We start from the raw sequence: 24,213 nt of genomic DNA, 5'->3' as shown, positions 1-24,213 counted from the left end.
AGTAGATAATCCATTAGTTCTGCTTTGACTAAGTATTTCCTCTAAAGGAAATACAGCTTTCCTGAAAAGTATTCCCTCTAAGTAGTTAAGATCACCTTACTTAAAATGTTATTGGTTCTTAACACAAACATCTATATGCCAAAATATCAACTTTGAGGATTAGATTATTTTGTATACAGTACAACTGCTAATGACTCACTATTTACTTTCATAATACAAGTGATGTAGAAAAGCATAGACTGGAGATTTCCCTTTCTAAATGGGTGAAGGAGAATTAAGCATTTTTCATTTAACAGATGTTCTTAACTTATGATATAGCTCTTTCACAGTGAACATTTCTGTACCCACAGTGTAGTGGAAGGAAACTCACTTAAAGATGGAAAGAATACTGTACTGAGGGCTTGAGAAAGGACTCAGTAAGACACATTATTGGAACTGGTAGCACTCCAGGAATGCTACCACAAGGTGTGCAACTATATTTATAGACTACTGAAAAGGGATGGAAAGTCTGCTGTAAACAGATCTATTTTAACAGGACCAAATTACTACGAACTAAACCGTAAGTAGGTCACAGCAGGTGATCCAATGTATTTGAAGCAACTATACCAGGTATCCCTAGCTGTTTATTTAGGCACACAGTTGTAGACTCCTTTTCTTACTGAATGAAAGGGATAAGTTGAAGACGACACCGATTTTAAAATCCATCTTTAGCAGTCAAGTGTATTCTTACCTATATAACTAAGCATAACAGGAAGAAATATTAATCCATGGATAGCTCCAAGCACCACCATAGCTAGATACATCCTGAAGTAGAAGATCTGAAAGATTCGGGATTTGGAGAAGAACAACACTACAATTCCTCCAAATTTTGTCAGAGTGATACCACTGAAAACCTGGTAATAGAAGAGGTTAAAAATAAGTAAGTGATTTCATGCACAATGACATGGTGTCATGTGACTCGCTTTTTCAATAGCGAAACGGTGAGAATGAAGAAATGCCCCATTCTGAAAGTTTAAATATTGCAATATTCCTTGAAAGTACAATCATCCATTATACTGCATAGAGCAGTGGTGGGCAAACTACAGCCCACAGACTGCATCTGGACTGTCTGACCTTTTAATCCAGCCCTCAAGCTCCCATCAGGAAGCAGGAGCTTGCCTCGCTCCTCCAGCTCCTATGCATAGGGACAGCCAGGGGGCTCCACAGTGCCCTGCCCCAAGCTCCGCAGCTCCCATTGGCCAGGAACCTCAGCCAATGGGAGCTGCGAGGGCAGCATGCAGAGCCACCTGGCCGCGCCTCCACATAGGAGTAGGAGTGGGGACATGGTACTGCTTGAGATAAGCACTGCCTGGAGTCTGCACCCTTAAGCCCCCCCACATGCCACAACCCCCACCCTGATCCCGCTCCTGCCCTCCAAACAACTCGGTCCCAGCCCAGAGCCCCCCCCGAACTCATTTCTGGCTCAACCCCAGAGCCCGCATCCCTACCCCTAATTTCGTGAGTATTCATGGCCTGCCATACAATTTCCATACCCAGATGTGGCCCTCGGGACAAAAAGTTTGCCCACGCCTGCAATAGAGGAAGGATAATAGGAATATAGCTAAAATAAGTAATTCAAAAGAGCATGTAATCAAAAAAGGAAAGGAGATCAAGAAAGTTAGTCTACTGGGAGTCCCACTTGATAAAGAATCCCCCTGTAACACTACTTCATCTCTCACCCCTTAGTAATTTCACTTTATATTTAGATGTTGCAGAAAAAAAACTAGAGGGAATTTTGACTTGGCTAAAAGGTTTTCTGACAACCATTTCCCCTTCCAATGCGACATGGTGTGATCACCACAGTAAGGTTCCATTTAATCAGGACACAGCCAGCTGATTTTAATCTCATATTGAGCATCATTATGTGCTTGAATTATATTTAAGCCTCTACAGGCCCCTGCTCCAATTCAGGGAGCATCTTCCTTAGAAAAAAGCAAGTCAAGGTAAGGCAGAAGGGAATCCTAACAGCTGGAAAAACTGAAAATGGCCTTGCCTTCACTGAGATTTTAGCTTGTGTTATTCTGGGGGGATTACTTCACTGCAGGTTCTTAACTCAGGTTTTCTCTCAGATGCTGTCCCCAACCCAGCTCCCATCCACACACAGACATCTGACCCAACTTCATTGAAGTTTCTAACCCAGGCTAGCTGTCTCACTCAAGCCCAAGTGAAGCTTACAGTCAGGCTGGTAAGCTGCCCATGTTGTAGTGAGGACACAGGAAAAACCATTCTACCGCTGCGGGGAAGGCACTGGAAAACAATTCCCTTTGCATGCCCAGAAGGACAGAAGATTTCTCACACGATTCATTGGGAAAGCACAACAGTTCAGCTTACCGCAGCACTAAGAACCATGCTCCCAGAAGTCCTAGTGACACACATGGGGGAATGCAACACCAGCAAGGACACTAACATGAGTGTGGCTGATCACCCAACTAACTACAGAGACCCCAAAAAAGTATATTTATACCATGTGTTAGCTAACATAACTAGCCTGTGCAACCTTCACTCAGGCTTTAGTCTATACTCCAACTAATTTTGGTTGAAAGCACCGCCAGAGGTTAACTACATTGAAGAGAAGTAAAAGCTGAAACTGTTTGGAGTTCTATAACGCCTGCCGAACACCTGAGCCAATAAACTGACACAAGCATTTTTAAAATTTCAGGCTATGACCTAGCACTGAACAGTCACACTTAAAAATGAATTTTAGAAAGTTTTAGTCAATTTTAAGCATCACAATTTACAATCAAATCAAACTAATCAGAAGTTATAAACCTTATTTTCAGGCCTATAACAGAAATCTAGACTCATCTAGGGAATTGTGACTGACACCATTACAACAGAAGGTTAACCATTGCAGAATGACTCCCAGTATATTACAGGCAAAGTGGATCCTACAACATAAGCATTTAGTAAGTAACAAGGTATTACTTGATTAAAGTTGCAGTGATGATGGGAAAGCACTGAACTTGAGTTTAAGTCATTTTGTCTGCACACACAAAAGGAACATATTACTACAAAGGAACAGACACTTACAGAACTGCCCATGCAGGAGAGTGCTTCTTCTGCACGCTCTACTCTGCTACCCTTGGTACTAACAGTGAATGCTCTTGTGACATGACTGCAGAACTCCACCGAGATACCACAGCTCTGAAAGTAAGAACAGGTCAGTTAATTTCTTGGCGCCAAGCTATCACTTCAGCCCCCACGTATTGAGGGCCAAAGATGCCAGTCTAAATATACAAGAGAGAGTCAAAACATACAATTTGACTTTTTTTTAAAAAAGCTGGGATCAGAGATTGTAGGGCAAATTTTGAGAGGGGTTCTGGTGACAAAGCCATGAGCACAGAGCTCAGTGACTGGTTTAAATATAATTTATTAAAGCAGTTAATATGTAAAAAGCACCAGTGTATTGACCCTTAGGAAACTGGCTAGTGACTGGATCACTGACTGTACTGAGGGGAGGAAAGACACACAACTGGTCTTGCTGTAGAAACATTCTCTTATGTAACAAACTGACATTTGATCCTGTGTTTTGATACCACTCCAAAAACAGGTTCAATATTTGCAGATAAACACCCATGGAGATCTTACGTGTATCTACATTGCATTATGAAAAAGTCAAACGGAGATTGGTAAGTCTGCATTGAAAGAGTCATTGTAGTCCCTCACTAGCACTTTTTCTTCTCAGGGTTCCATTATAAGTGTGTATCTTTTGCTTTTAAAGTCTTCCTTCAACTGTACACCTAATTTACTCCATCAGCAGCATTTTGTAGCATGGACAAGACATGAAGCATCAGAAAATGAGCTGTGCTTACATAGTTTTTGGCTGTCTGGTTCTCACTTGCCCATAAGACACTGAATAAAGCCATCAAGTTTTTAGTGGGCCTTCACTAATTTGCTATCTATTTCTCTTACAACAGCCACTGTTTGGCACTAGAGGGTCAGCTGCCCTTTTCAAGCCTGCTTTAAAGCATCTCCTCAAACAAAAGGAGTACTTGTGGCACCTTAGAGACTAACAAATTTATTAGAGCATAAGCTTTCATGAGCTACAGCTTGCATCCGATGAAGTGAGCTGTAGCTCACGAAAGCTTATGCTCTAATAAATTGGTTAGTCTCTAAGGGCCACAAGTCCTCCTTTTCTTTTTACGTATACAGACTAACACGGCTGCTACTCTGAAACCTCTCCTAAAACAGTCACCAGAGGGCAAACAAAACATATGGCCAGAGTCTTGAAATGGTTCTCCAAGGCCTACACTAGCTTTTTACTCATTCCCCTTCCATTACACTACAACCTTTCTTAGATTGGCCACAGGCATTTCTACCCTTGGATCAGCAGCTGTAGTGTTCCCAGTGTGCACAGATCTATTGTGCAGAGGCATCAGTTGGTAAAACCTTAATCATGCAGGGATTAATGGTGTGGAGACAGTATGGCATGTGCATGCACACACAAGACCAGATCTAAATGACATGATATGCAGCCTGCTTTTACTACTGCTACTACAGATGGAAGTTGCATCAGTTGTAGTGGAATGATGGAAAAGTTAGTAAATAGAAAAGGAGTACTTGTGGCACCTTAGAGACTAACAGATTCTTCCGATGAAGTGAGCTGTAGCTCACGAAAGCTTATGCTCAAATAAATTGGTTAGTCTCTAAGGTGCCACAAGTACTCCTTTTCTTTTTGCGAATACAGACTAACACGGCTGCTACTCGGAAAAGTTAGTGAAGATACAACCAAGCTCTGTTCTTCTCTGTGTATGCACACTGCCTGTAAGAGAGATGGGTTTTACACACCATCTCACACTGTGCAGTTACCTTTCTAACAGTATCTGTGCAAAGTCTCACACATGTAAATTTTCTAAAGCGCAATATAAGAGATTAACCTCTTCACTCCTGTCAGAATAAGTCTAAGGTTATGTCTACACTGCAGCTTACATCAGCATGATTTATGTTGCTCAAGGGTGTGAATCAATCACCCCAAGCAACATAAGTTACACTGACAGAAGTGGTGATGTGGACAGCGCTGTGTCTCCCGCCGAAGCTTCTGCCACTCACAGGGGCTGGAGTAGTTAAGCCCACAGGCACCAGCTTCAGCTTTCCCCAGGGGTGCTCAACTCCCCCACTCAGTTCCAGGCACTCCACCCCTTTCCCAAGGCCCCACCCCCAACCCCTCCCGAGTGCACCCCGTCCCTGCTCCTCCTCCCTCCCAGTGCCTCCTGAACACCGCAGAACAGCTGATCCACAGAGGGCGGGAGGCGCTAGGAGGGAGGGGGAGGAGTTGATCAGCATGGCCATCAGTGGACAGGAGATGCTGGGGGGAAGGGGGAAGTTGGCTGCCAGTGGGTGCTAAGCACCTGCTAATTTTTTTCCGTGAGTGCTCCAGCCCTGGAGAGCTCTCCTGTCGCCTTAAAGCGGTTACACTAGAGAGTTTACAGTGGTGCGCCACTGTAAACACACTAGTGTAGCCATGCCCTTAGCAAGTTTTCTATACAAAACAGATACTAAGTTACAATTGTCAGGTTTTACAAGATAATGCCAGTCACAGATTTCAGGACATGCTATGTACATTGCTTTTGCACTGAGAACATCAAAGCCCCTTTAAACACACACACACAAATACACATACCCCTTACCATAACAAGGTTAACCAGTGAAACAGCATTCAGGCTTATGCCCCAAAGCCACATTATTCCAAACATGTTGACTAGTATCATAGCAATAGTAATGGATACCATCACAGCAGCCCACACTTCAAAACCAAGCAGCACAGTCGTCACCAAGAATATCGATCCCAAGGACACGCAGAGGTTAAAGATGGTGTCATGCACAATTGTCAGATATTGTTCATAGAAGACGTAAAACACACTGTGGAAAGAAGAGACAGTCATTAGCCATCCATTTGGTTAGACCTATTTAGGAGATGATTCTTGGTGACATAAGTGTTTGAGTCATTGAGGTTTGTAGAAAACCCCTATCTATTCTTTTTCTTGACTCAGGGCTGATCTACATTGAAAAAAGTTACATCAGCATAACTACATTTCTCAGGTGCATGAAAATCCACACCCTGAGAGATAGTTAATCTGACCTAACCCTGGGCGTAGACAGCGGTAGGTCAACAGAAGAATTCTTCCATCAACCTAGCTACCGCCTCTCAGAGAGTTGGATTAGCTATAGCCACAGAAGACCCTCTCCCATCACTGTACTAAGTGCCTACACCGAAGCACTGCAGCTGTGCCACTGTAGCATTTTAAGTGAATACATAGCCATAGAGGAACCAGATTTAAAAAAAAAAAAAGTTCTTTAATCCTAGAGAACTATTTTCCTAAGTTTTTTTTATTTGAGAACAGGGCAGTTTAAAGATGATATCAAATACAGATAATAGGCTAAACGTTAAAAAAGTGAATTTCATGAAACATTAATATTGTTAAGAACATTCATATTCTTTCAAGCTTTTTTAAGGTGCAGAAAGTCAAAGGAATAAGTTTTACTGCAAGATATTGATTCCAATTTAATTTCATCAGCTGTTTTGAAGAGGTCTGAGGAGCAAGAAATTTCTCTTCTGGGCATTTAAAAGTTGGCTTTTTGTTCGTTTATTCTAAAATCCCCGTGTTTATGAGGGAAGAGTCCTCACAGTTTAGAAAAAGCATCAGGGAAGAGGGTCAGGAAAAAGTGGACAGCAACAATTAGCAGCAAGAATTTAGAGCACTGAATCACTTGAACTTTTCAAAAGTTCAGTATAACAAGTATAAAAAACCAAGGGGTTTTAAAGGATAGGGAATAGCAGAAGGTAAAATGAAGAAATAGTGGCATCTAAGGAAAATCCCCAAGACCTGCACAAGTTCCTGAATGGCTGGTCAGCCTTCTACAGATTCAGATAGGAAAAAGAAAAGCAGAGGACATATGGCTCCGAAGAGATGATGGTGCAAGAACTGGAGACACAGGTAACTCCTGCAAACTGGAGAAGACTAACATTGTCTTTATTGTGGGGTAGATTGGAAGAATCGCTGGCAGGAGTAGGTTGGAAAGCAACTGGCTTCCAACAACAATTTATTTAAATTGTCTTAGTAGAACCCTTAACACAGAGGTTCTCAAACTGGGACCTAGAGACATATGCTGGTGGTCCCATGGTGCTGGCTTTCCTTATTTCCAGCTGCTAAATCATAGTAAAAAACAACTAAAATACTTTAAGATCCTTCCTCAGCTCTTAATACATACATCCAGCCAACATGCACTTTCTCCAGAACCCACGACCTCTTCCCCGAAGTTACTATACACACATTCCTAAGGCGAAAAAATCCACCACATACCTGTAAGGGAACACACGGTAATTCTTTTCTTTGATGCCCATGGTTTCAGTAATGTTATCTGCTATGATCCGTGCTTTTTTCATAGCATCAGTGAAGTCAGCTGAAGTTTTGAGCACTGTATGGTAAGTCATAAAGTAAGTAGCTCCAACATCAGAGTTCTTGTTTATGAAGTTGACAGCAGAGCTATATGCAGCATGTCCTCTGTACATGAAGTGCAACTGTATTACTTCATGGTCAAGCAACAACAAGATCAACCACTTTCATTTTGATGCCAAGAATCAGGATTTCTCAATGTAACACAAATAGCAGAGAAATCCAACTATCTGCAAATTCTTATGATACGAGACATGGGTTCTACAGTGTTATCAGAAAATATTCCTAAAGTACTAACTAGCGCCTCCACAAAAGATCACGTATGTTGATCACTTAGGTAGGATGTTCCAGACAAGATAACTAGGACAAAAGAAAATCTGATACTTACAACTTTGCCAACATAGGAGCACCTCTGTTTTTAAGTGGTCTGTATTTCAGTATGTTTTTAAAATTAAAATGCAAGTGTGCCCACAGAGGCTTGATGATGGGTATACATTTCATAAACAAGTGTCACTGTTGGTTCCTATTTCACCTGCTAATTTTCAACAGAGATTAAACTGATTCAGTCTATAGGCACTTACCCTTTTCCACATTTAGGATTAGGGTTATCGGACAAGAACATTGGCAAAAATTTCATGAAGTCTCCACCCTGAGGCCTCTGCTTGCCTTCTCGAGTCAGTGGACGGCAACGCATGCAGGATACATCGACAACTGGAAAAAACAAAAGCAGAAAGAAATAAAAAGCACTCAATGTCAGCCAGACAGCAAGGGTACATCTATAGGACATTGTACAATACTCAGTTTCACTTCAGTGACTTGAAGGGCTCATCCAACCCTAAAAGAAATAATTCTTTCACTGCTGGATAAAGGTAGCTCATATTATATATAATACATATACACACAAACGAGTAAGAAGAGTTATATAAAAATAAATTTTACTCTTCTTACTCTATCCAGAGAGAAAACCCAAAATACAGAGCTAAGTCCTATATTTTCTGCATCAAAGACACCCATTTCTTTGTGCTTGGGATTGCTGTTACATTAGATAAGGCTAGTCAAATACAAAGACTAAAATAGTGGTACCAAGCTCTATGTTCTGTATTCAGTACCGTACAACAGATCCCAACACGCAAGGCACAGTGCAGGCAATTTTCAAGACACGAGGGCCAGAAACCGCTGATTGCATTATCTAGAGCTCATAAGGATCAAAGTGGTCCACACGCCAATTAGTTATTTTGGGAACATTATTGTCCAAAAAGGCATCTTCTAACAACGCAGCATTTTAACATTTAAACTGCATTAAATTTAGTCTCCTTCCAGAAATGGCAATAATTCCAGAATGGGAAAGTAAAGTACATCTAGCCAATTAAAAAGAAAAAGTTGCACAAAGCAGGTTGAACGCTGTGATATTAAAAGAAGAGGGTAGATTCAAGTCCTTATTTAGAAGAAAATGTATTTGAAAAGCTTTTGTAAATATGATTAAAGCAACACTGGAAACATGAAAAAGAAAACGCAGAGTACCTGAAGCATTGCAGAACTGTCCAGTAGTGTTGTAGACTCTGCAGCAGGATGACTGTGGTTTAACCCAATCAAAATAATCATCAATCCATGAAGAGGGAGGAAAGCCTATCCTTGTGCTGAAACATAACAAAAATAGATACCAATAGATACCAGACAGATGATTTAAGAGACAACCTTAATTCTGGCATTTCCTAAAAAGCGTTCAAACTTCACAACTTTTAGTGTTCTTTTAACAAAGCAAATTACATACAAACTAGGTTTTTAAAAAACCACACTAAAAAAAAAAATTCCATCATTCTGACATCGACACCCACAGGGTTTAACATCAGGATTGGAACTTTAGATCCACAGCACAGACCCCTGCTACTTAAGCCAATGGGAATAGTGGGTTATCTTTTATGTGGACCAGCACTAGAGGGGGATGAGAAATTTTGCTGGTGGGTTTCACAGATCTTTGCTGACAGCAGACGAAAGGTGAGACACAGGAATCTTGGGTTCCATTTCAGGTTCTGGAGGGGAATGTGTTCTAGGGGTACCTAGTGTGCTCTGCCCCGTCCCCTCTAGCAGTCCCTGACCCAGTACTATCTATTCTCATTCCCCAACTCTAGCTCCTCATACCAGTCTCCTCACATAGCCAGTCCCTGTCTCACCCACTCCAGACTCCTCATCCCAGTCCCCTGGTTCAAGGCTCCCTGTCCAAACCCCAGTCTCCTCATCCCAGCCTCCTCACCTGATCTCAGTCTCTCCCCAACCCAGTCCCACTCTTCTGCCCCCCAGTATTAGTTTCTTTGCCCAGCCAGTCCTGTCTCTCCCCTGCCCGCAAGCTCCCAGGCCCAATCAACTCCCTCCATCACACCCCAAATCAGTGATTCTCCACCACGGGCACATACCCGTGGGGATATGCAGAGGTCTTCCAGAGGGTACTTCAACTCATCTAGATCAGTGTTTCTTAACCCAAGGGGGCACAGAACAGGTTTGGGGCGGGGAGGGGCACCTGCAAAGCTAAGTTACATGCTTCAGCCCCAGGCAGCAGGACTCAGGCTTCAGACTCCTGAAAGGGGTACAGTATTCTGGAAAGGTTAACAACCACTGTCCCAGATGTCTCTTGTCCACACTGCATTTGAGTCAGACCACTTCCTCCTCCACACTGCCTAGGCACTGGCGGATGAATCATCGAGAGCACAGGAGAAAGATTCTCTCTCTCAGTTCCTGAGCCCAGCACCACATGAATTACAGCAGCAATTACAGCAAAAGTCCTGCTCAGCCCCTGCAATCACAACCTGGAGCATGCTATGTACAGATGGAATCTCTGGTGAGTTCAAGCTGTCAAGCTCTAACAAGTCTACCTGAGCATGTCTTAACTAAGATTTTTCAAAAATTCAGTTTTTCATGCGAACAGCAAGAGGGCACATCCCTGACACCAAAGAAAACTCCTCATAAAATTTCAGGTCCTTGATCCAAAGCATGGAAGCACTATAATTGTAGTGTGTTTTAAAAACACATGTAAAACTAAGTCTTTTCCCCCCAATCTTGTTCTGGAAAACTGCTGAACCATTTTTGCTAAAGCTTTCCAAAAAGTTCAGTACAAGGCAGAATCCCAGCATGGAAAATTTCAGCCCAAGCATTTGGCAAACTTATAAGCAACTGAAACAGGAAGTAAAGGAGTACTTGTGGCACCTTAGAGACTAACCAATTTATTTGAGCATGAGCTTTTGTGAGCTACAGCTCACTTCATCGGATGCATACTGTGGAAGCTGCAGAAGACATTATATACACACAGAGACCATGAAACAATACCTCCTCCCACCCCACTCTCCTGCTGGTAATAGCTTATCTAAAGCGATCATCAAGTTGGGCCATTTCCAGCACAAATCCAGGTTTTCTCACCCTCCGCCCCCGCACACACAAACTCACTCTCCTGCTGGTAATAGCCTATCCAAAGTGACCACTCTCCTTACAATGTGCATGAAAATCAAGGTGGGACATTTCCAGCACAAATACAGGTTTTCTCACACCCCCCCCCTTTTTCCAAAAAACACACACACACAAACTCACATGATACAGTTCTGTGGTGACCTAGAATTCTATTTTCGACATCTCCGACTCAAGGAATATTTCCAAAATACCTCTGAACAACATACTAATCCACAGAGGCCTCCCTACCAACATTACAAAAAGAAGGATTCTAGGTGGACTCCTCCTGAAGGTCGAAACAACAGACTGGACTTCTACATAGAGTGCTTCCGCCGACGTGCACGGGCTGAAATTGTGGAAAAGCAGCATCACTTGCCCCATAACCTCAGCCGTGCGGAACACAATGCCATCCACAGCCTCAGAAACAACTCTGACATCATAATCAAAAAGGCTGACAAAGGAGGTGCTATTGTCATCATGAATAGGTCGGAATATGAACAAGAGGCTGCTCGGCAGCTCTCCAACACCACTTTCTACAAGCCATTACCCTATGATCCCACTGAGAGTTACCAAAAGCAACTACAGCATTTGCTCAAGAAACTTCCTGAAAAAGCACAAGATCAAATCCGCACAGACACACCCCTGGAACCCCGACCTGGGATATTCTATCTACTACCCAAGATCCATAAACCTGGAAATCCTGGGCGCCCCATCATCTCAGGCATTGGCACCCTGACAGCAGGACTGTCTGGCTATGTAGACTCCCTCCTTAGGCCCTACGCTACCAGCACTCCCAACTATCTTCCAGACACCACTGACTTCCTGAGGAAACTACAATCCATCGGTGATCTTCCTGATAACACCATCCTGGCCACTATGGATGTAGAAGCCCTCTACACCAACATTCCACACAAAGATGGACTACAAGCCGTCAAGAACACTATCCCCGATAATGTCACGGCTAACCTGGTGGCTGAACTTTGTGACTTTGTCCTTACCCATAACTATTTTACATTTGGGGACAATGTAAACCTTCAGATCAGCGGCACTGCTATGGGTACCCGCATGGCCCCACAGTATGCCAACATTTTTATGGCTGATTTAGAACAACGCTTCCTCAGCTCTCGTCCCCTAACGCCCCTACTCTACTTGCGCTATATTGATGACATCTTCATCATCTGGACCCATGGAAAAGAAGCCCTTGAGGAATTCCACCATGATTTCAACAATTTCCATCCCACCATCAACCTCAGCCTGGACCAGTCCACACAAGAGATCCATTTCCTGGACATTATGGTGCTAATAAGCGATGGTCACATAAACACCACCCTATACCGGAAACCTACTGACCGCTATTCCTACCTACATGCCTCCAGCTTTCACCCTGACCACACCACACGATCCATCGTCTACAGCCAAGCTCTGCGATACAAGCGCATTTGCTCCAACCCCTCAGACAGAGAAACACCTACAAGATCTCTATCAATCATTCTTACAACTACAATACCCACCTGCGGAAGTGAAGAAACAGATTGATAGAGCCAGAAGAGTTCCCAGAAGTCACCTATTACAGGACAGGCCTAACAAAGAAAATAACAGAACGCCACTAGCCGTCACCTTCAGCCCCCAACTAAAACCCCTCCAACGCATTATTAAGGATCTACAACCTATCCTGAAGGATGACCCAACACTCTCACAAATCTTGGGAGACAGGCCAGTCCTTGCCTACACACAGCCCCCCAACCTGAAGCAAATACTCACCAACAACCACATACCACACAACAGAACCACTAATCCAGGAACCTATCCTTGCAACAAAGCCCGTTGCCAACTGTGCCCACATATCTATTCAGGGGACACCCTCACAGGGCCTAATAACATCAGCCACACTATCAGAGGCTCGTTCACCTGCACATCCACCAATGTGATATATGCCATCATGTGCCAGCAATGCCCCTCTGCCATGTACATTGGTCAAACTGGACAGTCTCTACGTAAAAGAATAAATGGACACAAATCAGATGTCAAGAATTATAACACTCATAAACCAGTCAGAGAACACTTCAATCTCTCTGGTCACGCAATCACAGACATGAAGGTCGCTATCTTACAACAAAAAAACTTCAAATCCAGACTCCAGCGAGAAACTGCTGAATTGGAATTCATTTGCAAATTGGATACTATTAATTTAGGCTTAAATAGAGACTGGGAGTGGCTAAGTCATTATGCAAGGTAGCCTATTTCCCCTTGTTTTTTCCTACCCCCCCCAGACGTTCCTGTTAAACTTGGATTTATGCTGGAAATGGCCCACCTTGATTGTCATGCACATTGTGGGGAGAGTGGTCAGTTTGGATGAGCTATTGCCAGCAGGAGAGTGAGTTGCTGTGTGTGTTTTGGGGGTGGGGGGGGTGAGAAAACCTGGATTTGTGCTAGAAATGGCCCACCTTGATTATCATGCACATTGTAGGGAGAGTGGTCACTTTGGATAAGCTATTACCAGCAGGAGAGTGAGTTTGTGTTTTTTGGAAAAAGGGGGGGGTGGGGTGAGAAAACCTGTATTTGTGCTGGAAATGTCCCACCTTGATTTTCATGCACGTTGTAAGGAGAGTGGTCACTTTGGATAGGCTATTACCAGCAGGAGAGAGTGAGTTTGTGTGGTTTTTGGAGGGGGGTGAGAGAACCTGGATTTGTGCAGGAAATGGCCCACCTTGATTATCATACACATTGTGAAGAGAGTGGTCACTTTGGATGGGCTATTACCAGCAGGAGAGTGAGTTTGTGTGTGTGTGGGGGGGGGGGGGGGGGCGGAGGGTGAGAAAACCTGGATTTGTGCTGGAAATGGCCCAACTTGATGATCACTTTAGATAAGCTATTACCAGCAGGAGAGTGGGGTGGGAGGAGGTATTATTTCATGGTCTCTGTGTGTATATAATGTCTTCAGCAGCTTCCACAGTATGCATCCGATGAAGTGAGCTGTAGCTCACGAAAGCTCATGCTCAAATAAATTGGTTAGTCTCTAAGGTGCCACAAGTACTCCTTTTCTTTTTGCGAATACAGACTAACACGGCTGTTACTCTGAAACCTGAAACAGGAAGTGTTCCTTGTAATAAGACATTGTGACGTTGCACTCCATAATGTTTTATAGAAATATGCTTATGAGTGTGACTATAATGTAACTGGAATATGCTTCATGCAAAAGGTCTCTTGTAAAGCATCATTACAAAGCTTATAATCTACTGAGTGTGGTCATCCTATTTGTATAAATGTATCATTCTTGTATCTGAAGCTAGAAATATGAAGTATAACACTGCGGTCCTACTGTAATTATGCAAAGTGTGGGCCATTAATGGTGATTCAGAATCTTGATGGCTCCCATTGACTAGGACGATTGGTTGTGGATGGTTTATTTACCTGCAAGCCTTCCTGTGTGCCTGTGGGCCAGCCCCTGGGTAATGAAGAATGAGGTCTTACAGTGACATGTGACCCTGTCACCTGGTAATGAGATCCATCTTAAATCTGGTACTTTTCCATTTAGAAGGAGGGGTGGGGACCCAGAGATAAAAGATTCCTGCCTTGTGCCAAAGCTATAAAAAGGAGGTGGAAGAGAACAAAGGAGGCTGCCAGTCATGAGAACACCCCTGTTTTCCACCTAAGATGTCTGATGGAACTAACAAGGACTGTACCGGGGAAAGGATTGGGCCCAGACTAGGAAGGAGTCTAGCGTGTGAAAGAAGCTTATTGGAACATCTGAGGGTGAGATTTTACCTGTAAACGGTTTCTTAATGTATTAGGCTTAGTCTTGCATGTTTTGCTTTATTTTGCTTGGTGTCTTACTTTTTTCTGTTTGTTATTACTTGAAACCACTTAAATCCTACTTTTTATACTTAATAAAATCACTTTTGTTTATTAATTAACCCAGAGTAAGTGATTAATACCTGGGGGAGCAAACAACTATGCACATCTCTCTATCAGGAATTAAAGAGGGTGGACAATTTAGGAGTTTACCCTGTAAAAGCTTTATACAGAGTAAAACAGATTTATTTGGGGTTTGGATCCCATTGGGAGCTGGGTGTCTGGGTGCTGGAAATAGGTGACCTGCTGAGCAGTTTTTGGTTAAAGTCTACAGCTTTGGGGGCATGGACCAGACCTGGGTCTGTGTTGCAGCAGGCTAGCGTGTCTGGCTCAACAAGGCAGGGTTCTGGAGTCCCAAGCTGGCAGGGAAAACGGGCTTAGAGGTAAATTCAGCATGTCAGGTGACAGTCCCAAGGGGGTCTCTGTGACCAAACCCACCACACATGTGCTGGGCAACTTTAGCTATACTACTTGCTCTAGAGACCAGTAGGAGAAAAATGCTGCACTTACTAGCTGTCAATTTCTGCTGCAGTGAAGACTTGTTGCACAAGTGAATTGTTATTACATCCAACTCCCCCACACACCATGTTCTGCCCCTCCAAAGAGGTGTAGTTGTGCCCTTCTTCTAGGACAAAATACACAGGAGGACCTGCATGCAGGTATTTGCTGAGAGAATTGAAGTAATCCATTACATAGGAGTCCTTAAAAAAGAAAACTTGAGTTAAATCTCTGAAACAGCTCAGTCTGTCCATGTTTCTCATCTGTACTGTGTTAATGCTGAGGAATTGTAACATGACTTTTGTCTGGTCAGAGACAGGTGACGTGTTTCAATTATTTGGTACTGATTAAATCGTTTTTCTGCAAAAAACAACAAACAATTTTTTAAATCAACACTTACATCTGGCATGGAAAGAGACTGATCCAAGCCAATCTCTACTTTGTGACAAACTGCTATACTGAATGACAAAAGGCCCACAAACAAGGATATCTGTAAGAAATGACAAGATCAGCTTATGACACACAAGAACAGTTTAAAAAAAAAAAAAAAAAGACTTCAGCCCTACACAGTGACTCCATGAATTAATACTACTCATTTTAGGAAATCAATCATCCATTATATTGCTACCATGCAGTGAAGTTCCAGAATAAGTATACCAGGTTGGATGGTATGGTGATGGCAGAAGCACAAAGAGGAGCTATTTTCACCTCAGAGGGAAGGTACCATCAAAGCCCAAATTAAATACAGAACCATATTACTGACTAAGAATGCCAACTACTGACAGAGTTAACCATATCACAGAACCAATCAGTAGTAAATAAAGTCAGGAATTAAGGGTCTAATCCAACTCCTATTCAAGGAAATGGGAGACTTTCCATTGTGTTTAAATGGAAGTTGGCTCAAGTATCAAATCCAAAAGAAAAATGTTTATTTTACTTCTGCTTGCTAAAAATTAGGGCTGTCAAGCAACTAAAAAAAAATTAATTGCAATTAATCCCTTGGCTAAACAATGATAGAATATAAATATTGGATGTTTTACACATTTTCAAATGTATTGGTTTCAATTACAACACAGACAAGTGTATAGTGCTCACTTTATATTTATTTTTTATTATAAATATTTGCACTGTAAAAATAATTTTTCCATTCACTTAATACAAGTACTGTAGTGCAATCTCTATTATGAAAGTTGAACTTACAAATATAGAATTATGTATAAAAAATACCTGCATTAAAAATAAAATATAAAACTTTAGAGCCTACAAGTCCACTCAGTCCTATTTCTTGTTCAGCCAATAGCTCAGACAAACAAGTTTCTTTACATTTTCAGGAAATAATGCTGCCTGCTTCTTGTTTACAATGTCACCGGAAAGTGAGAACAGGTATTTGCATAGCAATGTTGTAGCCGGTGTTGCAAGATATTTACGTGCCAGATACGCTGAAGATTCATATGGCCCTTCATACTTCAACCACCATTCCATAGGACATGTGTCTATGATGATGATGGGCTCTCCTCGATAACAATACAAAGCAGTGCAGACCAATGCATGTTCATTTTCATCATCTGAGTCAGATGTCACCAGCAGAAGGATGATTTTCTTTTTTGGTGGTTTGGGTTCTGTAGTTTCTGCATCAGAGTGTTGCTCTTTTAAGACTTCTGAAAGCATGCTCCACACGCCGTCCCGCTCAGATTTTGTAAGGCACTTCAGATTCTTAAACCTTGGGTCGAGTGCTGTAGCTATCTTTACAAATCTCTCAGTGGTACCTTCTTTGCGTTTTGTCAAATCTGAAGTGAAAAAGTGTTCTTAAAACGAACAACATGCTGGGTCATCATCCAAGACTGCTATATCATGAAATACATGGCAGAATGCAGGTAAAACACAGGGCAGGAGACATACAATTCTCCCCCAAGGAGTTCAGTCACAAATTTAATTAACGCGTTATTTTTTTAAACGAGCATCATCAGCATGGAAGCATATCCTCTGGAATGGTGGCCAAAGCATGAAGGGGCATACGAATGTTTAGCATATCTGGCACAAATACCTTGCAATGCCAGCTACAAAAGTGCCATGCAAATGCCTGTTCTCACTTTCAGGTGACATTGTAAATAAGAAGTGGGCAGCATTATCTCCCATAAATGTAAACAAACTTGTTTCTCATAGCGATTGGCTGAACAAGAAGTAGGACTGAGTGGCTTTACATTGTTCTATAACTGCACTCAAAAAACAAACAAAAAAAAAATCTACATTTGTAAGTTGCGCTTTCACGATAGAGATTGCACTACAGTACTCGTATGAGGTGAATTCAAAAATACTATTTCGTTTATCATTTTTACACTGCAAATATTTGTAATAAAAATATAAAGTGAGCACTCTACACTTTATATTATTGTATTTGTGTTGTATTTGAATTCAATATATTTGAAAATGTAGAAAAACATCCAAAATACTTAAATGTCAGTTGGTATTCTATTGTTTAACACTGTGATTAAAACTGCGATTAATCGCAATTAATCTCTGAATTAATGTTTTGAGTTAATAGCAATTAATTGACAGCCCTACTAAAAATGCATCTAATATAAATTACTAAATATTTAAACAAGTAATTTAAGTGCAACAATTATTTTTGGAAAAAGTATGTAATACTGTAGAAATTAAACATTAGTCCTGTCTTTAAGACAGTTCTGAGTTTTCTTGGATGATTTGTATTTGGTTCAAAAAGATTTTCTTGGTCAAGTCTCACAAAAAGTGAAGGTGTACATACCACAATTGGTCGCATCCAGTCCTTAAGCAGACATGGAGAATATAAGTCTTTGAAGAACAGCAACAAGATGCTCTCAGAATGCTGGACTCTGCTTTCTTCTTCCCGGCCTTTGATACAACACAGAATATCCATTTGATTTCTCTAGAAAATAAAACCGAGACATATTAGAATTAATGCAATCACCACCCAATAGCGTGCAGAAGTTGCAGTATATTGAATTGGAATTAGAATGGACTCACCTCTTGTCGCTTAATGTCCAATCCCAAGAGACTTATAAAGCAGGTTATTTGAAGAAGGAAGTCTATGAACACAGCCATTCCAGCAAAAAGGGAGAAAGTGCGGACAGCTGGCACGGTAGACAAAGTCCCTGGGAGGAGGGCGGGGGAGGAGGAAAGAAAGGATGGTCAGGACATTAGGCCTGGCCAAATCCCCAAATGATATGTACAAACATACAGACTGGGCCTTATCCACCAGTATGTTGGAGCAGCCCTGGAGCGGAGTTGCCAGTGCAAGGCTACCTAATGCCATTGGATGATTTTCCCAGAATAGGGGGATAAATCAAGTGGCATAGGAACTGCTGAGGCAGCTCTATATGCCACCCCCTCTTTTCCACACCACATTTGCTATGGGAAGATAAGTGGGGCATAGCTAGCTCTTCTTTGAATCCAACTGACCCCGGATGCCAGAACACCACTTTGGGGTCTGTATATAAAAGGTGATTTCAAAAACACCTTCTTGTTAAAATCCACTCCAGTACCATACAGGCAGATGTAATTATTCAGCAAGTAATCATGGGATTAAAACTAGTTCAGAATACCATCAACATGATTAAGATATTCCTTGTCTCCCCTCTCAGCAGTCAACGCAAGACACTATACAACGCCTGTTCTAGTCTATTAAAATATTATTTATGCTGATTAAAGCAAAGCACTAGTGGGAATCAGACATATTGCTAGCAGTCACTGGAAACTTCACAATACAATCTTGTGGCTGCACCTAAAATAGGAGCTGAAATATCCCATTATGCCAGCCAAGACATTCCTGTAATAGTGCTGGAGAAGGCTATAAAATTGTGCCAGACTCAATGGGGGTTTTGTGATGAGGGGGAATATCTAAGTTCTTTAAGACTGAGATTTCTAGACTCCTTATTCCTATCTTCCCACTTTCTCATCAACTGTACATCTAGCCAGTTTCTCTAATCAGTGGGAGATTTTGTCACTTCTATTTCTAAATCTGCCATATTTTGTAAATGCAACCATGGGCAAGTCACTTTGAATCATGCACACCGCAGCTTCTCTTTATGGAAATTGGGGCTAATGCCTACCTCACAGACGTGGAGTTAGAGTCATTTCACTGTTAGTAGAGATCTCTTAGTTCCTTGGATGTACTTTTTTAGGCAATACAGTGAACATTCTTACTTGGTTAAGCATTGTACAAAGAGGGTGATGAACGTGAATAAATAATATACACAGCAATAAGTATAGTACAAAATCTCCAAGCACAGAAAAAAGAGACTAAATTTTTACCTAAGAAAAATGCTACCGTCTCTGAAAAAGATGAGAGCAATATACTAGGAGCCACATCTCCTAGAATTCTGCCGATCTGCTTATCCAGAGTTTCACCTGGAAGACGCTCATCTCTCTGTTTTAAGGAAATGTAATTCACTCATTAGGGATTAAAGTAGTATATTTTCAGAGAAACTTCTCAAAAGTATGGAACAAAAGGCATGTCAAGTCAATGTTATGTATTTATAGTAAGTCAGTGCTTCTAGTGACAGCCATCGAGACAGAAGCTCTCTCTTTACCCACTGAGTAGCTACAAAGCCTGAGCAGCCACAGCATGAGCTTCACTACACTGCCCTAGCAATGCATTTCAACCCAAACCTAGAAGGCCCATAGGGATGAAAGGGTAATTCAGTCTCCCATTCAAATGCTTGGTCTTTGCTGAGATGCCACAAGGGTGCCAGTTATTTCTGATGGGTTTTGGAGACAACTGTCAGCTAGAAAATGGATTCACCACCACATTTTATAAAGCACGGTCCTCATGCTCAATATTACATAAAAACAGACACTATTTCAGCCCCATTATCCAGCTCACCTACAGTCTACCAAGGTGATGGTAAAAAGTGTGAGATGATGGTGAAATCTTTCACCACTGATTGCTGTGAGGCCATGAACTGTATCTCTGCCTATAATTTACAGTCCAGAGGCCAAAAATCATTTTAATTCTTCCAAAAGTAAAGAGCTGCATCAGCAACATTCTTTACACTGAGAAACTGCAAGTCACTAAATAAATATCATCCTTGCTCTTCTCCCACAAATCAACTCTCAGGACAAACCTCATCCTGCGAGGTGCCAGGCACCTTCAACTTCTACTGCATTCAGTAGAAGGGTATTCAACACCTCACAGGATGGAGGCCCTAAAGTAGGAGCTAATATAGTACGTACACATTAAAAACACAAAAGAGATCATTATAATACCTGAAATGTCTGAACTATAATGAAGATGTTGTCTACCCCAACAGCCAGCACCAAAAATGGAATGACTTCAATAACAATCAATGTTAATGGGATTCCAAAATAGCTGAAGATACCCAAAGAACATGCTACTGAACTCAATACCATCAGGATGCCTGCAATGCCCAGAGAGATTTTTGAATCCACCTGACAAATGAACAAAAACAAACACACACAATATTAACTGTAATGAAAATACATCCATCAAAGCCATTCCAACCACAATATTTTGGAACATATCTCCCAATCTAGGAGTAAACTCTTGACTTGTATGATAAAATAAGTAGTTTTACTAATTACACTGAGGCTGCCTACAGCATGGCCCCTTTTAAACATTCAGGATTATGTTATTTGAAACGGAAGAGCAAAACCGCACCTAATTTGAAAGGCCTTGGTTCAGGAATGACTTAAAATGCCTTATTATTTTAAAAAAACTTTTGTCATTAAAGGGGGATGTGATGATGGAAGAAAAGGGGATCAAGTGCGACACTGATTTCCAAGTTTCTTCTCTTTCTTAGAAAAAGACAAGCCGTTTGTAACCCAGAACACTCTGGTAAGACCAACAACAAAAATCTAGGAATGCTTTATAATATTGCTAATACCACTAGCGGATATTAAAATACTGATCATGAAAACTAGTCAAAGTTGAGATTATACTATTTAACAAAATAAAGGTGTTACAAAGATTAGTGTTCTAACTTATTTTAAACGCTATGTGCTGTACACACCCTCACAAACAAATGTAAGGAGTTATGATTATGATGTATATTATTTTCAACATAAACTAAGCATACCATAAATCTGTTGCAGCTTTTGATGTCTCCCAGGGCTATTGAGATGTACAGAAACATGACAGCATAGCTAATTACAACAGTCTTGATATCACTGTTACTTTCACGGTTTATCTCATCTTCAATACTCCGTTCAGCAGAGAATGAAATGGTTAAGTTTGGATTCTGGTAGTTTTTCACAAAGCTGATAAACCTGAAAAGAAAAGCAAATGTTTTCTTAAAAACACCAAGCTAAGAAAAAGAAGAAACCACATCTTTTTCAAACATACATACAATACACCTACCCATCAAAAGACAGAGTTGAGATGGTAGGAAAAGGTTTAAAAACATCAAGGTAAGTCTTTAATGTTAAGCAGGCCATAACCCCTTCCGCACAAGAGCACATGGTATTTAAGAACACACTTCTCTAGATCTTCCACTTTTATCATGGTGAACATCTGAAACACTTCCACGTAACTGATGGTGCTGTGGAATGAGTGGAGGGCATGGCTTAAATAAGTGTATGACAGATCTGCATCCCAAAACTTTGGATCATTTCCTAGCACCAAATACCTACCTTTCAGGCAGGTCTACACACAGTTGCATCAATTTAAATAAAACATGTGATGTTAAACCAATTTATCAAAACTGGTACAACTTTGTGTGTGGACATTCATATCACTTTGGTTTAAACCTGGCTTACAGGTGCAAGCCAACGTAAGAGTGCCCCTGCACAAAGTTGCACTGGTTTAACATCTCACTTCTACTTAGACGAGCCCTTTGCTCTCCTCTCAGCCCAGAAACATGCAGCTGAGTGGAGTTTATGATGCTAAACCATTAGACACCAATTAGAAATGCACTCTACCCCAACCACCGTCTCCATCTCATCTTCCACAAATATAGGAATGATTTTCTTGTAGCTTATTCTCTCTCAGAGTAAGTTGCCATACAGAACTGATACTTGTTTTTGTAAACCCAATCTCAGTCCCTTGATGTGACAATGACTTATTTACTCAAGGAGAAAGTGAGTCTCTACAAAGAAACAGAAAAGCAATGTTCTCTAGAGTTTGAAATTAAATTAGTCTTGTTTTCAAATACAGGCAATTGAAAAAAGGTTCACAAGATCGACTGCTACAACTACTGAAGTAAATCTACTTGTGAAACTGAAAGAGTCTGAACTGAGACAGTTATTTCAGTGAGACCTACATAAACGTTTTCACAAGGGTTTCTCAGTTGCTGGATAGCACTTTGCTGACAAGAGCACAGAGATACAACTCTTGGTTTATGTGCCAAACAAGGATCTCATCAGAAACAAAAAGTTATACAGAAGTGGAAGTTTATATTTTTGATTCAGCTTTGTATGATCACTGGCACAGTCAATCCTAAATCAATGTCACACTTCAAATTTATTCATAGAAGCATTCTATACTCTCAGTGCATGTTTAGAACATTGTTGTCTTTGCTGTGAAGTCTGCTAAGCTCAGAGAAAAAATGAGGTTATTCCAACTGTCAGTCTAGTCTTAATTACAAGAAAAACTTACTCTTTTTCCCAGGCCAGAGCTCTCATCAGCTTGTGTGTATCATTGTAGTAATTGTGGACAGGGAAGGTAATAACGAGGGCTGTAGCATTATTGTAGTTTTCATCTATATGTAAAAAAGGAAGAGGTTGGAAGGAGAACACACTAAAACCCACTATGAAAACATGACAAAGATCTTTCTTTGTGAAGAAGGTGGGGCACTTCTTGTAAAGTTCTCTTTGATTTTAATGGGATGTTGTTTCAAACAACTCATTTCCAGTCTCTGGCATCCCACTGAATCCAATCTGCTTAGTCACCTGCAACCACTCCTCAGATTTCAGGAACACCCATAAACTATTACGGAGAAACTGCCTGCAGGGACACATGGGCGGATGAGAATTTTGGAGTTCATCCAAGGAGAAACATTCTTGACTGGCTAAGTGTGATATCATAAAGTTCTAAGAAAGGTAATCCTGAAGTCATTCATAACCTAAATAAAGCAATTGATATTGTGCCTATATATCTAGCGCAGGGGTGGGCAAACTACAGTCCAGGGGCCACATCCGTCCCAACAGAAGTTTTAATCCAGCCCTCAAACTCCTGCCGGGGAGCAGGATCAGGAGCTTTCCCTGCTCCGGCACTCCAGCCAGGGAACAGCGTCAGGGGCTTGCCCCGCTCCACATGTCTCCGCATGGCTCCTGGAAGTGGTGGCATGTACCCCACGCTGGCTCCTACATGTAGGGGCAGCCAGAGAGCTTTTCATGCTGCCCCTGCTCCAAGCGTGGCCCCCGCAGCTCCCATTGGTCAGGAACCGTGGCCAATGAGAACTGCAGGGGCAGCGCCTGCGGATAGGGCAGCGCACAGAGCTGTCTGGCCGCACCTCCGCTTAGGAGCCAGGGAGTACATGCCACTTCTTCCGGGAGCTGCTTGAGGTAAGCGCTGTCTGGAGCCTGCACCTCTGACTCCCTCCCATAACCCAACTCTCTGCCCCAGCCCTGATCCCCCTCCCATCCTCCAAACCCCTTGATCCCAGCCTAGAGCACCCTACTGCACCCCCAACCCCTCATCCCCAGCCCCATCCCAGACCCTGTACTCCTAGCCGGAGCCCCTTCCCATATCCTAACTCCTCATATCTGACCCCACTCCAGGGCCCGCACCCCCTCCCACACTCCAACCCCCAATTTCATGAGCATTCATGGCCCTCCATACAATTTCTATACTCAGATGTGGCCCCCAGGCCAAAAAGTTTGCCCATCCCTGATCTAGTGTGTAAGAGATGAGCATTCCTGTTCACCCCCCTCTCAAATTATGCCACAATTTAAAAAAAAAAAAAAAAAAAATCAAAGTAACAAGTGACATTAACTTGTACACAAACTCTGATCCCTTAGCACTGAAGTTCCAATGAGTTACCATTTATTTAAATGGAAC

The 24,213-nt window shown here is 41.9% G+C and overlaps 1 protein-coding gene and 1 long non-coding RNA gene across 2 annotated transcripts in view; one reads left to right on the top strand and one right to left on the bottom strand.

The window, feature by feature from the left end:
* The window catches only part of NPC1 (NPC intracellular cholesterol transporter 1), a 55,412-nt gene that overhangs the window by 1,456 nt on the left and 29,743 nt on the right, over positions 1-24,213 (bottom strand). The window contains exons 11-24 of the mRNA XM_037892743.2: positions 22,810-22,912; positions 21,293-21,482; positions 20,463-20,645; positions 19,509-19,623; positions 18,222-18,349; positions 17,983-18,123; positions 15,619-15,708; positions 15,231-15,421; positions 8,955-9,070; positions 8,015-8,144; positions 7,341-7,541; positions 5,667-5,898; positions 3,070-3,183; positions 731-893 (exon numbers count right to left, since the gene is read on the bottom strand). Coding sequence (XP_037748671.1) covers positions 731-893; positions 3,070-3,183; positions 5,667-5,898; positions 7,341-7,541; positions 8,015-8,144; positions 8,955-9,070; positions 15,231-15,421; positions 15,619-15,708; positions 17,983-18,123; positions 18,222-18,349; positions 19,509-19,623; positions 20,463-20,645; positions 21,293-21,482; positions 22,810-22,912 — 2,097 coding nt within the window. The remainder of the gene's footprint in view (positions 1-730; positions 894-3,069; positions 3,184-5,666; positions 5,899-7,340; positions 7,542-8,014; positions 8,145-8,954; positions 9,071-15,230; positions 15,422-15,618; positions 15,709-17,982; positions 18,124-18,221; positions 18,350-19,508; positions 19,624-20,462; positions 20,646-21,292; positions 21,483-22,809; positions 22,913-24,213) is intronic.
* On the top strand, positions 3,347-6,386 carry LOC119565604. Its single transcript, XR_005224350.2, has 2 exons — positions 3,347-3,668; positions 6,030-6,386. It is a non-coding gene; the product is annotated as an uncharacterized LOC119565604 (long non-coding RNA).

Source organism: Chelonia mydas, chromosome 2 (genome assembly GCF_015237465.2).
Source record: "Chelonia mydas isolate rCheMyd1 chromosome 2, rCheMyd1.pri.v2, whole genome shotgun sequence".
In the NCBI taxonomy this organism is placed as follows: domain Eukaryota; kingdom Metazoa; phylum Chordata; order Testudines; family Cheloniidae; genus Chelonia; species Chelonia mydas.
This window is presented reverse-complemented; position numbering and strand designations above follow the sequence as displayed.